The 17,394-nt window shown below is 36.0% G+C and overlaps 3 protein-coding genes across 3 annotated transcripts in view; 2 read left to right on the forward strand and 1 right to left on the reverse strand.

Moving 5' to 3' along the window:
* LOC145316261 (tryptophan--tRNA ligase, cytoplasmic-like) overlaps positions 1-17,394 on the forward strand; it is a 309,384-nt gene that overhangs the window by 264,700 nt on the left and 27,290 nt on the right. The window lies entirely within an intron of this gene.
* The window catches only part of Ufm1 (Ubiquitin-fold modifier 1), a 268,608-nt gene that overhangs the window by 229,254 nt on the left and 21,960 nt on the right, over positions 1-17,394 (forward strand). The window lies entirely within an intron of this gene.
* On the reverse strand, positions 11,079-17,339 carry LOC145318427 (uncharacterized). Its single transcript, XM_080159712.1, has 4 exons — positions 16,050-17,339; positions 13,527-15,334; positions 12,433-12,674; positions 11,079-12,023 (listed from the first exon to the last, which is right to left on the reverse strand). Exons 1-4 carry the CDS (start codon positions 17,337-17,339, stop codon positions 11,593-11,595), a joined length of 3,771 nt encoding a protein of 1,256 aa, XP_080015838.1. The 3' UTR covers positions 11,079-11,592.

The raw sequence follows: 17,394 nt of genomic DNA on the forward strand, positions 1-17,394 counted from the left end.
TGGTTTTATAAACACTTGTCCGTGGATAATAAATTGATTAACTTTAAAAATAAAATTGCTGGCATTGAGACTTTAGCTATAAATAAATGGATTGATCCCATAATATTGAACCTCTGTATTGGATACTAGCGGCTGCGCCCCTACCCTCTAGGGGGCTATTTATGAATGGGTAGATAAAAGCAGAAAAATTGCATAAATCCATCCAAAGACTTAAATCAAAACATATAATGGCCTAAAACCACCCTGGGGTCTATGTGAAGGTTCTCTAAAATCGAGAACAATCGGTTCCGCGGTTAGCGAGATCGTTACAGAAAAAAAACTTTCTACGTTATATAATAAAAAAGATGACAAAGGCACTATGTGCCCAGCCAATGCAAAAACTCCAAGATTCCAAAAAATGTATTTTTGAATATTGACCAATTTTAAAGTTTAAGATTAATCTTTGTCATATTTGAGAAGGATTCCCAAAGCTAGAGGTGAAAATATCAATTACTTATAATTTTACAGCTTCGAGAAGTAGCCTACCTAGATATTTAGGATTTTGTAATAAAAGCCTGACTATTGAAATTACATTTTATATGCAAACTTTAAATTATCGTCAAACTACCAAAAACTGAGCTACAGTAATACGTTATACCTTTTTTGAAAGCTTATTGAATATACTATACGATTTTAAATTAGTTTTAATACGTTTACTTATAAAACTTATGAAAAAATTGATGTCAAAGCATTCCCCCTTCAAGAATCAGGAATTATAATATTTTGTAATGATACTCTTAACTTCAAATAGTTTGATCTTTTTTCAGCTAACGATGCCGCATATCAGACCTTTACACATGTCTAACCAAGGCACTCAGTGAATGAATCCCGTTGGTTTCAATGGCGGCATCGTTAGCTGAAATTTTTTTTTAGCATTTTTGTAGGAGTGGTCGGACCCATTTTATAGCAATTTTTACACAAAAAAGACAAATTAAAATACCTTTTTTTACTAATCATTTTATCGTGATATTTATAGTTCTCGATGCAATTTTTTGATACAATCCCTTATTCTTATTGCTTAAAGTCTTTAAAGGATATCCTCGCCCCCCCCCCCCCCACCCCCGGAGTGTGGGGGGAGGCCCCCCATGCACACGCCTAGGAATATTCATTTAAGCTATATAATCCAACCTGTTGCTTCTAATCAATTACCATTCTTTTTAAATCAAATTAATAATATCTTAAATGTTTCAATTTGATAAAACTAAAACCTATTCCACTCCATATGCACGCCCTAAAGAATTAAAAGAGTTAAGCAAACTTGTAAAGAAACTAAAAGATTTAAGCAAATTTGTAAATAAACGTATGAAGGCCTAGGGATCTAAAGGGATAAGAGAATGGCAGATAAATTGATGTACATTACCAATAATGATACACAAACTTACCCTTCTGTAGATTATAATTATTGGTTGAAAAGTTATGACACTCAACTTAATAAACAAACAAGAAAATGTTATTATAAAACTTTGGGGACTAGAGTGATAAACAGCACAATGTCCCCTACCTTCCTGATAAAGGCCCTATTGCCCTATTCCTTTGATTGCAAGGCCTTTGGATTAAAGTTTTTAGTGCTTTTGGGGTGATTTGTGATATATTTGCTTTTATTTTTAAAACAAGGATTGTTTTGTCTATAAGTAGCGCAGCAATAATAACAGGTCAATTTTTTAATGAAAAAGTACAGAAAAATGGGTTATGGGAAAATAGAAAATTATTTTACAAAATGTTATTAACATGTTTCCTTGTTTATAGTTATTGATGTCAACAAATCCAGGGATCTAAAGGGATAAGTTAATGGCCGATAAATTGATGAACTTATCCAACATTGATACACTAAATTATCCCTTCTGTAGATTACAATTAGTAATTAAACGTTTGGACATTCAACATTTGAAAAAAAAAAAACAATTAAAATTCAGTAAAAGCCCCTAAAGTTGCTAAACCAATGGATAATAAAACGTTATTATAAAGCTTTGAGGACTAGTGTAATAAACAGCCCAATTTCCCCTCCCTCCCTAAAACAAATCAATTGATATATAAGTATTTCAATGATTATTTATGTAAAATGTGGTGACTTGAAACACGACATACCAGCAATTTTATTTTGGGCGCTACTCCATTAGTTTTAGAGATAATTGGGTAAAATCTTTTGGGTTGTGTCACCAATCACCCCAAGTTTTGGTATCTTTAAAAAAAAAATTCGGCAGAACCGCCGTTCACGGCTGTTTTCCGCCACCACCAAAATTTTTTTATATTGCATTTCTCGCTGAATTAGGCAATTTGGAATCTTTTAAGACCGTGTTATTTTTTCAAAATTTTTTCCCTTCATAATCAACCCTGTGGTGGACTTCATTTTCAAATTATCATTTATTAAGGTATATCTTAAATTCAGTGCTTCTCCTCTGCTTTTAAGATATTGGATCCAAATCGTTTTAGTGTGTCACTAATCACCATAATTTTTGGTATCTTTGGAAAAAAACGGCGGCGGGCCCGCCGCTCCCGCCGTTTTCAGCAGCCGCCACCAAATTTTTTTTTCATTTCTCGCCAAATTAGGCAATTTGGATTCATTTGAGATTATGTTGTTTTTTTTGGCGGCGGAAAATGGCGGTTAACGGCGGGAGCGGCGATCCCGCCGCCGTTTTTTTTTAAGATACCAAAACTTGGGGTAATTAGTGACCCAACCCAAAAGATTTTACCCAATTTGAAGCAAAATTAACAGAACTATGAGTTTTTGTTTTATATTGGAATTCTGGGCACATAGTGAAAGGGGGAGGTCATTTTCTAGTAAATTCCGTAAAGGTGTGTGTTTTAAGGCCTTAAAATAGTAGTAGAACGCTAAGGTGCTCTAGATATATGTATTCCCTATTGAATAGAATAGGAAAAAAAAATTTTTTTTTGATTACCGTACCTGGAAATTCTTTTACAAATACGAAATTTCTATCAAACGCTTTGATTTGCTCAAAGTGACACAAATTAACCCTAAAAATGAACCTAACCTTAATTTTCTCAGAAACCATTTGATCAATAGAGTTGATTTCTTGAACTTAAGCTTTTATGAGTATGAACATCTCATGGTTTCGAAGTCAACCCTCTACCCCCACCCCCTAGCCCTCCGGGGCTAAAAAAAACCCTGAAATGAACCTAACCCTAATTATCTCAGAAACCATTTGATCAATTGAGATTTCTTAAACTTAATTTTTTAGCCTATTAACTTACTTATAGTTTTGAAGTTACCCTCCTGCTTCCAAACCCTAGCCCTCCGGGGCTCAAATTAACCCTAAAAATTAACCTAACCTTAATTTTCTCAGAAACCATTTGATCAATAGAGATGATTTCTTAAACTTAAGTGTTTAAGCTTAAAAACTTACTTATAGTTTCGAAGTTACCCTCCTGTTACCAACCTGGAAATGAACCTAACCTTAATTATCTCAGAAACCATTTGATCTATAGAGATGATTTCTTAAACTTAAGTTTTTAAGCTTATAAACTTACTTATAGTTTCTAAGTTACCCTCCTGCCACCAACCCCTAGCCCTCTGGGGCTAAAAAAAAACCTGTAAATGAACCTAACCTTAATTATCTCAGAAACCATTTGATCTATAGAGATGATTTCTTAAACTTAAGTTTTTATGCTTATGAACTTACTAATAGTTTTGAAGTTACCCTCCTGCCGCCAACCCCTAGCCCTCTGGGGCTCAAAAAAACCCAGGAAATGAACCTAACCTTAATTATCTCAGAAACCATTTGATCTAGAGAGATGATTTCTTAAACTTAAGTTTTATGCTTATAAACTTACTTATAGTTTTGAAGTTACCCTGGAAATGAACCTAACCTTAATTATCTCATAAACCATTTGTTCTATAGAGATGATTTCTTAAACTTCAGCTTTTATGAGTATGAACATCTCATGGTTTTGAAGTCAACCCCCTATCCCCACCCCCTAGCCCTCCGGGGCTCAAAAAAACCCTGGAAATGCACCTAACCTTAATTTTCCCAGAAACCATTTGATCAATTGAAATGATTTCTTAAACTTAAGTTTTTATGCCTATTTACTTACTTATAGTTTTGAAGTTACCCTCCTGCTGCCAAACCCTAGCCCTCCAGGGCTCAAATTAACCCTAAAAATTAACCTAACCTTAATTTTCTCAGAAACCATTTGATCAATAGAGATGATTTCTTAAACTTAAGCTTTTATGCTTATAAACTAACTTCTAGTTTAAACTTAAAAGTAACGTTAAGTTTAGAAGTCACCCTACTGCCGCCAAACCCTAGCCCTCTGGGGCTCAAATTAACCCTAAAAATTATACTAACCTTAATTTTCTCAGAAACCATTTGATCAATAGAGATCCTTTCTTAAACTTAAGCTTTTATGCTTATTAACTAACTTCTAGTTTAAGATTCAGCCCCCTGCCACCTACCCCTAGCCCTCCGGGGCTCAAAACTCCCTAAAATGAACCTAACCTTAATTTTCTCAAAAACTATTTGACCAATAGAGATGATTTCTTAGACTTAAGCTTTCATGCTTTTAAACTATCTTTTAGATTAGAAGTCACCCCCCCTGCCCCTAACCCATAGCCCTCCGGGGCTTAAATTAACCCTAAAAATGAACCTAACCTTAATAATCTCAGAAACCATTTGATCAATATAGATGATTTCTTAAACTTAAGCTTTTATGTTACCCTCCTGCTGCCAACACCTAGCCCTTCGGGGCTCAAATTAACCCTAAAATTGAACCTAACCTTAATTTTCTCAGAAACCATTTGATCAATAGAGATGATTACTTTAACTTAAGCTTCTATGGTTATAAACTAACTTCTATTTTAGAATTTACCCCCCTGCCGCCAACCCCTTGCACTCCAGGGCTCAAAATAAACCCTAAAAATGAACCTAACCTTAGGCTGTTATGCTTATGAAATAGCTTCAAGGTTAAAAGTCATCACCCTGCCGCCAACACCTAGCCGTCCGGGCTCAAAAAACCCTAAAAATGAACCTAACCTTAATTTTCTCAGAAACCATTTGATCAATAAAGCAGATTTCTATGACTTTTATGGTTTAGAAGTCACCCCCCTAGCCCCTCACAGGGCTCAAAAAAACCCTAAAAAATTAACCTAAACTTGATTTTCACAGAAGCCATTTGATCAATAGTGCAGATTATTTTTGTCTAAAGCTTATATGATTATAAAATAACTTTTAGTTTGAAAGTTTCTTAATCTCAGTAACCACATTATTAAATGTTCAGATGAAAGTTTAATATCGTTTCTATTGATCAAATGGTTTCTGAGTAAATTTAGGTTAAGTTCATTTTTAGGGTTTTTTGATCCCGGAGGGATAGATATTGGCGACAGGTGGCTGACTCTTAAACTAAAAGTTATTTTATAAGCATAAAAGTTTAAGTTTAAAAAATCATCTCTAATGATCAAATGGTTTCTGAGAAAATTAAGATTAGGTTCATTTTTAGGGTTTATTTTGAACCCTGGAGGGCTAGGGGTTGGCGGCAGGGGGGTGACTTATAAAGTTTAAGTTAGTTTATAAGCATAAAATCTTAAGTTTATGAAATCATCTATTGATCAAATGGTTTCTGAGAAAATTAAAGGTAGGTTCATTTTTAGGTTTTTTTGAGCCCTGGAAGGCTAGGGGTTTGTAGCAGGGAGGTGAATTCAAAACTAGAAGTTAGTTTATAACCATAAAAGCCTAGGTTTAAGAAATCACATCTATTGATCAAATTGTTTCTGAGAAAATTAAGGTTAGGTTAATTTTTTTGGTTAATTTGAGCCCCGGAGGGCTAGGTGTTGGTGGCAGTAGGGTGACTTCTAAACTTAACGTTACTTTACAAGCATAATAGCTTAAGTTTAAGAAATCATCTCTATTGATCAAATGGATTCTGAGAAAATTAAGGTTAGGTTCATTTTAAGGGTTAATTTGAGCCCCAGAGGGCTAGGGGTTGGCCATAGAACTGTAACTTTGAAACTATAAGTAAGTTAATAAGCATAAAAACTTAAGTTTGGTGGCAGGGGGATGAATTCTAAACTAGAAGTCAGTTTATAACCATAAAAGCTTAAGTTTAAGAAATCATCTCTATTGATCAAATGGTTTCTGAGAAAATTAAGGTTAGGTTAATTTTTAGGGTTAATTTGAGCCCCGGAGGGCTAGGGTTTGGCAGCAGGAGGGTAACTTCAAAACTATAAGTAAGTTAATAGGCTTATAAATTAAGTTTAAGAAATCATCTCAATTGATCAAATGGTTTCTGAGAAAATTAGGGTTAGGTTCATTTCCAGGGTTTTTTTGAGCCCCGGAGGGATAGGGGGTGGGGATAGGGGGTTGACTTTGAAACCATGAGATGTTCATACTCATAAAAGCTTAAGTTCAAGAAATCAACTCTATTGATCAAATGGTTTCTGAGAAAATTAAGGTTAGGTTCATTTTAAGGGTTAATTTATGTCACCTTGAGCAAATCAAAGCGTTTGATAAAAATTTCGTATTTTCAAAAGAATTTCCAGGTACAGTAATAAAAAAAAACAAAATTTTTCCCTATTGTTCTATTAAATAGGGAATACAAATATATAGAGCACCTTATCGTTCTACTACTATTTTTAGACCTTATAACACACACCTTTACGGAATTTACTAGAAAATGACCTGCCCCTTACATAAAATCATACCGTAAACATTTCTAAACAAACTAAAAAACTTTATACTATGGAGAAAATAAACTATGCAGAGTTCTTATAAAACGAAGTCTTTTAATATATAAAAAAGCTAAACTCCTTATCTTTGCATCAATAAAGCATGGATAAGACAATGGCCGATATATTGATGTACGCCACCAAAGATGATTAACAAAAATAACCCCTTCTGTAGTAGATTACAATTAGTGCTTGAAACGTTAGGACAAAAAAGAAGTGAAACGAACAGTCTTATGTCCTGTGTCCTACCTATCTATAATACAAAGTAGAACGATGTCTGTCCGTCCCTTAAGATCTCGGTAACCACTGAACCGATCAGATTCTACTCTTCAGGGAATATACCTACTGGTCCTGTGGAGGTTTTAGGCTATTTTCTTGGGGGGTGGGACACACCCAACCCCCCCAAAAACAAAAAATCCTCCCCCATTTTTTTAGGGGATTTCCTTGGTCCTTTTACGTATTTCGCCCAATTTTTTTTTATCACCTCTTGTGACAAAGCCCCTAGAGGCTAGGAGCGAAGCTGCTAGTATTTCAATAAAGCTCTAGAACAAATACAGAAGGTATAAAATAGAAGTGACTGCGTCCCTAGCATATATATATGGAGGCTCTACATTCAGAAACCTTTGAAATTTATATAATAGGATGTTATTCATACATTGATTCAGTTAAGCTTTATAGAACACGGCCGGCGAATTCATACGATGAGTGATGATGAGTTTTATAGAACACATGTTTATGCGTAGAGGGGAGTGAAGCTTTTAAGGACACTGTATGCAGGCAATTTAACAAGATTTTGAAAGAATTTTTGATTAATCAATGATCTTCTAATAAAAATTTAAGCACTAACACTGCTAACACTGTGTTTCTTATTGTTCATATGTTGATATTTATATAAATGTTGCCATCCTTGTTTTCTGTTTGTTATTAACTTCAAATTTGATTTGATTGTTTTACACTTGAAAATAGATGATATGTTGTTTTGATGAAGCTTCTTAGACATTTAAAGGAACCCTGCAAGTAATATAACGCTTTAACTGCAAAAAGACTGCCACAAGTAGACCCAGTACCCCAAATTTGAAGCCTTCAGCTTTAATAAAAAAAAGTTCTAGGCATTTTAAAATTACATTTTATCTACAATGAAAATTTTGAAAGATTTCCATTGCTTATAAAAGAAATTACAATATTAAATTACGTCGCCTAGACACAAAATTATAACCTTATCTTTGTCAGAAACTTAAGTTGCCGGTAACTGATTTTTACAATAAAAACCACTTGTCATAGTAAAAATCTCTGAAAAAAATTCGGTTTAATTTGCAGAACCAAATGAAACTATAATATAAGCTAAGCTGTGATTGGTCGTTGAGCTGATTCAGCCTTCTGATTGGCTGGAAATTTTACAGTACTCTCGGTACGACGTTAAACTTAATTTTTTAAAATAATTTTGACTATAAAAATTGGTATTATTGGTATTATCCCCCCCCCCCCTAATTTTCTTTTAAAATCTAAAATAAGAAATTGGGTTATCAAATTCGATTTCCCCCTCCTCAAGTGCCCATAGAGGCCTCTAGGGGCGTAGCCGCTAGTTAACTATTATATAAATTAGTAAGCTTTTTTGTATTTAGAGAAGGATTTCGTTAACCGCTGAACCGATATGGTTCTCCTTTCTAGTGGAGCTTTTATATGTCCTGAGATGGTTTTAGGCTATTTCATTTCTAATAATAAGTCTCGGTATGCAGTTTTAGGCTATTTTATATCCTTTTTACGACATTTAGGGTTCCCAAAACCATTTTGGGCAATTGGGCAGCCTGTTATCGAAAAAAATGCCCAATATGACAACCCTGACTGGCAACCTAAATTTATGACAAAAATACGCTTATAATTTTGCTTCTAGGCTACGTAGTTTAATTTCAAAGTTTTAATATGAGCAATAAAAATCTTACAAAAATAAAAAAATAAAAAACGTCCCATTAGTTTTTATCTAAAATAATTGTAGTGAAAGCTTTAAAAAACGCAAAGTATTTAATTTAAATCTTAAAACAAATACAGGGTGGGGCAAATAAGACCGGACAAATTCTCACTTCTAAACAAATGAACATAAAATCGTCAATTTTGAAGATTTTATTGAATTTTAAAAACTGGCAAGCAAAATAGGTATATGACTATTAGATTATTCAATAAAATCGCTGCCAGTCTTAATCACCGCCTCTACCCGCCTCCTCAAACGCCGGCAGGTCCAGGTCAAAATGTACCTGTCCAAGCTGGCGTAGTTCTCCTTGATATTGGCAATGAGGGAGGTCTTTGTGGTATGGGCACGTCTATTGGTGCATGCTTCAAAGTAGCCCCAGCCCCAAAAGTCCATTGAATTAAGATCAGGCTTCTAGGAGTCCACATTTCCTTAGGAACGTGAGTAACCGCAGGATCCAAATTCGCCCAACTTTCAAGCTACCCTTATACTCTGAGGCTCTTATTTGGACCATAGTTGAGCTAAAACGACGTTCTTTACCTTTTTAGAAATGGCATGAAGTTTTATCTAGGGTTGTCAGCGCAACCCATAGTCTAAAATGAGTTTTTAAGTTCAATATGGGTCCCTGAAGTCAAGAACCGAGAAATTTTCACAGTTTTTGACGTTTTTTACATCTCAAAATCTGCCCCGTTTCACTTTGCTGGAGTACTACGGCCAAGCCATTTCAGATAGAGAGCTCTAGTTTTTTCTAGTGTCTTACTTATGCATCTAACAGTATCCCCAGCAAGTTAAAAAAACTCTACCTCACCTACAGATGGACTGAGGTCAGATTTAGTAGGCCCTAGTCGAGAATCCAGTTTAAGCCACCGGCGCATTTGGAATCTGCCTTGTTGAACATATGCGCGGCCAGCTCGTTGTACACGTCCATATTCGTCCAAAGATTTTTTTGTGCTAAAAGGTTATTACCTAAGCTTTTTATAGTGTCGTCAAACGTCCTGATTGGTCAAGTAGTTTTGGCGCTATGGCCGTTTAAAGTTTGTCCGGTCTTATTTGCCCCACCCTGTATATGTTCTTAAATAATATGTATGCTCTCAGCTCTGGGATCTGAAGGGTAAAAGCAATTGATAAATTGATTTACATCCCCAATGATGAAACACATAATTACCCTTCTGAAGATTACAATTAGTTGTTGAAATGCTTGCACCCTCCCTCCCTGATATATGCTACACTCCTGAGACAATAAAAACATGCTTTGTTTTAGCTTTAAAAAATTACATTTTATTATAATTATAAATCAAATATACAACAATTAATCATTAATCATAAGCTACTCGACTAAAACATTTTACATTTTAACAGTGACTATGTAAAATTTTCATCATTTATTAATTTGGTGTAACTTTTATTAGTTTTTAGTCTGAAAAAATGATGTAAATATTTATATAGGCTATATGAGTGGTATACAAATTCAATAAAACTAAAAACCAAAATCCCGATAATTAAAATTTTTCTAGAAAAAAAAAATTGGGATCTAGTGCAGTTCACAGTAAAATTTTGCCGGCAACGATTATCTCCAAAAATCTATGAACTTTAAAGTCTGCTAACGGCCAAACTGTTTAACGTATAGATTACGCTCGCAAAACACTTAATCGACAACAGATAGCCTACAAATAATCTGAAATATTCATTACTCAATAATGCATAGTTATTTCACAGTGAACATAAAGGTGCGATTTTTCTCCAGTGAAGCTTTCCCTGTGCATCAATGGATCTTGGCTTTTACAGATTTTTTTATAGACCTACAAATCTCACTTAGTACTTTATCCGGGCATGACATGTACGTTTATCCGTTTTACAGCTAGCAGCATCATGTATAAAGTTCATATACTTTCAGAGAACATTTTACCGTGAACTGTACTAGATCCGAATATTGAATTTTTATATAATAGTGTCTGGTTTTACAGGGTGTGTCAAGACAACTATCTAAATCTTGTCAAATAATATTGTCATATTTATTATGTTGATTGTTGTGTGGGGTGTATCCAGTATTCACCCTTTTTAAAATAAAAATAAAAAAACACTCTCCTTGCCTGTTTTACCCCACTGGAAAAACCCTGTGCACGCTACTGATGAAATACTATTGTTATTTTTTACCAGCTTTCTATATCTATGATTGGAAGATACACAAAAGCATTATGTCCATTTGCTAGAGAATCTCATTAAAGCCTTCTAATATTATAATGCCAAAGCACAAAAAATAAAACATATTAATAAACCATAAAATATACTTCATATTATTCCGTCAGAGAATTCATTCCAATTCTAATTGGCCACATATGATGATAACAAAATTATAGTTATCACTTTATTGACATTAGGTATTAAAAGAATAAACATTAATCTTGAGACACCCTGTATTTCGTGGGATAATACAACAATAATTTCATTCTTATTACATTTTAATTGTAAACTAAAGGCAGATGCACTTAATTTATATATATTTTAAAAGCAATAATATTGTAATTTTATTTAGATACAAAAAAATATGCGAAAAAACTGAAATGTACGATAATATTTGTTATGAACCGTTTTAGAACATTAAGTTAATGTAAGTATCTTTTGCAAAGTTTAAAATCTTCTCGCGGATTTTATATTTAACGTTGGACTTCTATGAAATATTTTAAGAAGATTAATATTAACTTTCAGTGTAAAAAGATTCATATTCACAATCAAACTACATTCATAATTTTAATTTATCTCATAAAAATAGTTCTATTGATAAAATAAACTCTTTTCAAGAAGTTGGTAAAGAAAGCAATAAAAAAAATTCTATTTAACTTAAAAGGACCTTGCATCATAAAACAATTTGTTGTACACGAAAAAATAACAATTTTTATTTTTTATCTATGATCTTTTAAATAACAGAATTTTGGCTCAACCCCTCTAACTTCTTATTGTAATTTTCCAGAACTTTGTCCCAGTGTGTTTTCAACTGAATATGTTTCTCCATGCCAGGTTTGGCGCAGCTAATCTCACAGTCCCTACATTTCCACAACAGCTGATTCGGCAGCTTCATCTCGCTTAGCAGCTTATCGCGCAACCCTTTATCATAGGCTACGCGGCGTCGCGACGACGAGCATTCATGCAGCTTGGCCGCTCTCTTCGCCTCAAGTTCCTCTTCAAACTTGTCTCGTGACACCAGACTAGAGCGGGAAAACTGACGGTAATCTGATATTTCTCTGGCGTAGTCTTGCACAGCAGGATCCTGGTGATTATCTATGCTGCCTGGTCCTCCAGGTAAATGTTGGTGGTAGTTATCTGTCTTGCTGACCCCAAATGAGTTACCTGTAAATATAATACATATTTGTTAAAAACTTTCATTAAGAAAAGAAATTAAATTGAGAAGTAATCTCAAGGACTAAGCCCAATTTCCTAAAATAAAACATGATTGATCATCTCACTTCAAAGATCTTGCTGAGCACGAAACATAACTATAACTATATGTAAATCAATTTCCAGCATGTATTCAAAACCGCTGCTGATTAAAACGGGATCTAAGCTATACAGTAGTAAAAAACATGTACCATATCATACGAATAATAAAATAAAAATCATAATATTAATACCAGTTTTTTCAGAGCTGTCCTTAGGCCCCTCTGGTCTAACAAAACTGGTTTTAATCTTATATTTTTTTTCATTTTAATATCCGCAGAAAGCTGCGATAAACGATGCGATAAATAACAATTATTCTTACCAGAAGGAGGTTGTTGCCACCGAGCCTGCTTGGGAAGACTTTCCTCGTCAGTTGACACTCCCTTCACCTCATCCTCTGCGTCTCCTGGTAGGTTGGCACACACCACTGACACAACTTGATAGAAATTATTCAGCTTGTCCGGGTGAATACGGTCAATGTGCTCCAGCTTCTCCTGTTCAGGAAGTGGAAGGCCACGTACTTCCTGTTTAGTTCTGCCAGTAACTACTCCAGTGGCAAGATATCTAAAAAACATAATTTTATTAGTATTAGACTGAAAAGAAAATGAAAAATTAGCAATAAGGTATAGCCAACAACCGAAATAAATCTAAAATAATATGGGGAGAAGGCAAATAAAAGGTCGTCTTTACTACAATGTGTTGCCAACCAAAATCAAAATCACCTGTAATTACCAAATATATTTTGAATTAATTTAGTTGTTGGTTACAGATGAATTTTACTACTTAATCATTTTGTTAATCGTCGGTGAACTAAATTTGTAAATGTATGTATAGTAAACAACAACGAATGGAAGCTGACAGATTAACAAAAGTATTTGTATTAAAAGCAGAGTTGTGGATCGGGATCCGGAACCGGATCCGCATTTTTTTGAGTCCAAGGATCCGGATCCGGATCCTGGGGTATAAATTTATGGAAAAATCTACCTAAATTTATATACCTAAAATAGTCACTTACAAATTTACAAATTTTACAAAGGAGGACATCATCTCAGACATTCTCGTGATGAGAGCCAATCTTTAAGGTTTAGGTTCAGACTTGAAAATTAAAAGTATTTTTGACTTCGAGATTAAAGAATAAATATTTTTTTAAAAATTTGGTAATTTTATTTTTATTGTCAAGGATCCGGATCCGGATCCGCACTGACCAAATTTGGAGGATCCGCATACAATCAATGCGGATCCGCAACACTGATTAAAAGCCTATTTTTTAAGAGTATTAAGTCATTCTAAAAGATGTTTTAGATAGAACTGTAATGTATGTTTAGTCAATAGAAAATGTAAGAAATGTATTTGCTTTCTAAAAACCTGCTTAAAAAGACTAAGAATTGCAAAATAGAAAAATTATAAATCATTTACCTGATATTTTTAGTATTTTCTGATTCTGGTACTAGAAGTGCCTTCACTTTTATAAAATCTCCTTCTCGCATACATTCAGTGAGACTTGTGTTAAGCTCTGTGGCGGTGTGCTCTCCCAACCAAAGATCACATGTATCAAACAGGACAATTGCCCTATACCTGTCGTGGGGTGGAGTGGAGCTTGCAAACTTTACCACGGCAAGCCCGTAGTTATCATCAATAATGCTAGTAACCCGTCCAACCGCTTCTCGTAGAAGCTCTTTGCGCGACCAAAGCATTTTGGGTTGTTGAGGCGGCGCGGCGTTGATAATTTGCGGTGGGGGACGAGACAAGATGGTGGCAGCAGTTGGGGGAGGACCAATTCCTGGCGGAGGTATGTTTGTGTTCCCAGGTTGTATGGCGGGATTGAACATGGTGGGTGGAGGTACGGACAGGGTGGGAACAGGTGCCAGATTTCCCCCCACGATGGCAGCTGTTGACCGCTCATATTTCTGTAGGTATATATCATCTAGCTTGGGAGCATGGTCAGGAGCTCTGTTCCACAAGGAGGGATTCCATACAGCTGGAGCCACGTAGGGTATGGGATTATTCTGGTTTATCAGTATTATGTTAGCCCTCAACTCAATGCCACTGCAAACAGGTATAATTTCTGCAAAATCCTTTGGGCGAAGTTCACGTGTTAAAAGAAATTTAAAGTTTGAAATGTCAAAATAAGCATAGACATATATTTTAAATCCTCCAGGAGCAGGTATTTCACAGCGCAACACTCCTTCCTTGGCAAACAGGCCTTGTTGATATAATATTCCAACATTGCATGATACATTATTCATGGCTTGTGGATATACAATTGGTGGCCGTGGTAATTCTTTATAAAATCCATATAATAACTTTACAGATTCATTTCTATCCAACTTTTCAACTTCAGCCATCAATTTAATCTGTTCTTGTTTATCAGTTGATATACTCTTCTTGGTTTGATGAAAATATGCCATGGGAATACCGTTAATGATGTCCTTTTGCATGCGAGCTTGGTTGGTTGCATTGAAGAAATTGAGAGCCTTCAGATCCAGCCTGCAGAGCAATGTTGAATTTAAGAAGAAAGCTGTGCCAGGGTCGTCATGGTGAAAGCTTTCAGGATATGATCTGAGAACTGTTGGCTTCGGAGCCAGTCGGGTGTTAGCTTCAGAGTCGGGGCCATCCTTTAGAAAAACAGTAATGCCTTGGAGTACAGGACAGGCCACATTGGGGTTCATGATGCTAAGATTAAGCTGGCTGGCGGCTGTAAACACGCCCTCGAACGCACCCTCGCCAACAATTGATCTAGCGGTCAGATCAACCTCTTGGTTGTGAAGCTGAAGCATAAACTCATTCGGGGATCTACGAAACTTCTCCCCAGAAGAAGTAAAGACATCATCAATGTGGAAAATTGCAAACATTTTGTTAATCTTTAATTTGTTATCACCAGACATATTGCTACCTCGTCTATGTTTGATCACAATAACTCCATTTTCGTCGTCAACAACCTTGTAGACACTTGCCTCCCACGAAGAGGGAAGCATGTTTAGCAGCACTGGCACACCACTTATATTCTTCAATGGCAGCTTTGCTATATTCTTAAAGTTATTGAAATGACAGTCAAGAGATTTGATAAGCTTGGCATGGTTTTCAGGATTGCCATACATTTCTTTATAACCAGGCGGAACTTGGCCGTCCGCGAGGCCAGGGTTCCGTAGCTGCTGCCAACTTCCCGCCTCTCCAACTTGTGCCTCGCGGTATTTGCACACATCCTTGTTCCATACAACCATTGCCTAAGTTTCAATAACAAGTTATCATATTATTGTAAAGCATAAGAGAATGTAAATTATAAAAAAGTGAATAAAATAAAACTAGTGTTTTTTTCTAGGATACTTTAAACGGGCTAAATTGAATGTTATACTTAAATCTAGTGATGGGAATCCGGATCCGGAATCCGAATCCGGAATCCGCCCAATTTTCGGCCAATTTTGGAATCCGAATCCGGAATCCGTTTTTTATAGCGGATTCCGGATTCTAAATTGGTAGGCTAAAATTACCGTCTATTTTCTTACAACTCCCTCTGTTTGAAGGCAAAGATCAAAAAAAAATTTTCTACATAACAAATTTTAATAATTACTAATGTGATGTAAATGTTTTAGTTATGCTGGAAGTCAACACTTTAAACAAATCAAGGCTTCAACCAAGTAACATAGTGATAAATTAACGAAAAAAGCTATCCCTCTGTGACGGACGGCCTTTTAAAATACTGCTAGAATCCGGAATCCGCCAAAAATAAGAATCCGGAATCCGCAAGAATCCGTCACTTTTTTTGACGGATTCCTTCAGAATCCGGAATCCGAATCCGGCCCAAAAATTCGACGGATTCCCATCCCTACTTAAATCAAACTGATTCTAATCACAAATAATTTCATTCTTTAAAAAAATAAAGAAGTGTAGGAATGTAACACGTTCAAATATAAAAATATTAAAACATTGATAACTTGTTGCCTGATATCTGAGCTGACTGTTGGCACTACAAGGAATCTTCCTCACACTCAATGATACCAGAGAACCAATGGGTAGATATTCATATTGAAGTGGCTTCTTCATAATATCTTTGTACAGAATCCAATTCCCATTGTCAACGATCCAGACCTGATCTAAGTGAAACAAGACGACACCGTTGTCCTTTCCTACCAGCCTGATGACACCAGCCTCGTAGCTGACATACTCGTGCACAGTACCGTCCATGGAGCTGTGCTTGTCCACACTCAACACCATCTCCAGCTTGCCGTGCTTGCCCGACTGGTATTGGGCCAGGTGAAAGTTAAGCTCAGCCCCGAGTTCACGTGTTCGGAAAAGTTCCTCTTCAGGAGGATGTCCCTGCAGCCACATGGCCTCAGCTTGGCCTTTAACATCTCTGGTCTTTGGAATTACCCTCATGAGCACATTAACCTGTCTACCTGGGTAAAAATGTTTGGATAGGTCTGCAGTTGAATATATTTCAGCAAATTGACAATACCCGGCAGATGGATGTTTAATCCAGACCTGATTGACATGAAACAATATTTTTGTTTCATTGGGCCCAGAGAGAATGCCCGTTTCCTCTGATTCATAAGTCAACACTAGAGCTTTAATGCCTTTACTTGGATCTGCGTCAATCGGTGACGCGGTGCGCCTATGCATCGAGTTTCTGCTCGCAGATCTAGAGTCATGTCTATCTTTCTTGCCAGGCTCTTGGGATGAATGAGCACTTTCGCCATACTCATCATCAGATGTTACAGGACTTGTCTCTGCAGCATCATCACGTCCATTGTTGTCACCATCCTTATTTCTACTCAACTGTTGCCACCGACTCCAGCGAGAATTTCCTCTTGATTTATAATTGCCACCACCTTGTGTTGGTCCTTTATAACCTAATCCAGGCCTATCATCTGAGTGTTTAGGAAAAGGAGCGTCATCTGTAGCTTCACCATGTACAAGTTTCTTCAGTTTAAGGCCAGGCAACGCCCCTCGTCCAATTCTAATAAATCTACCCCTACCCCGGCCTCTTAATGCCATTGGTAGACCTGCGGGAACGTGTGCTGGGACATCACCAGAGCCTGTTCCAGCTGTACCACCGTCCTCATCCTCTTCATCTGACCCAGGGAAAATATTTCGTCCAATGGCAACTTTTTTAGTTGCGCCAGGTATGGGTGCTTGTTGAGGATGGGCAGCCACCCCCCTGATGAAACGTCCACGGCCACCTCGCATTCGCATAGGTGGTCCACCCCGACCTCTACGTTGACTGTAAAGCATTAATTATTTAGATATCATTGAAAACTTAAATTTAAGTGTTTTAGACCTTAACAAA

Source organism: Acartia tonsa, chromosome 4, assembly GCF_053477335.1.
Source record: "Acartia tonsa isolate MP-2025a chromosome 4, ASM5347733v1, whole genome shotgun sequence".
Classification (NCBI taxonomy): domain Eukaryota; kingdom Metazoa; phylum Arthropoda; class Copepoda; order Calanoida; family Acartiidae; genus Acartia; species Acartia tonsa.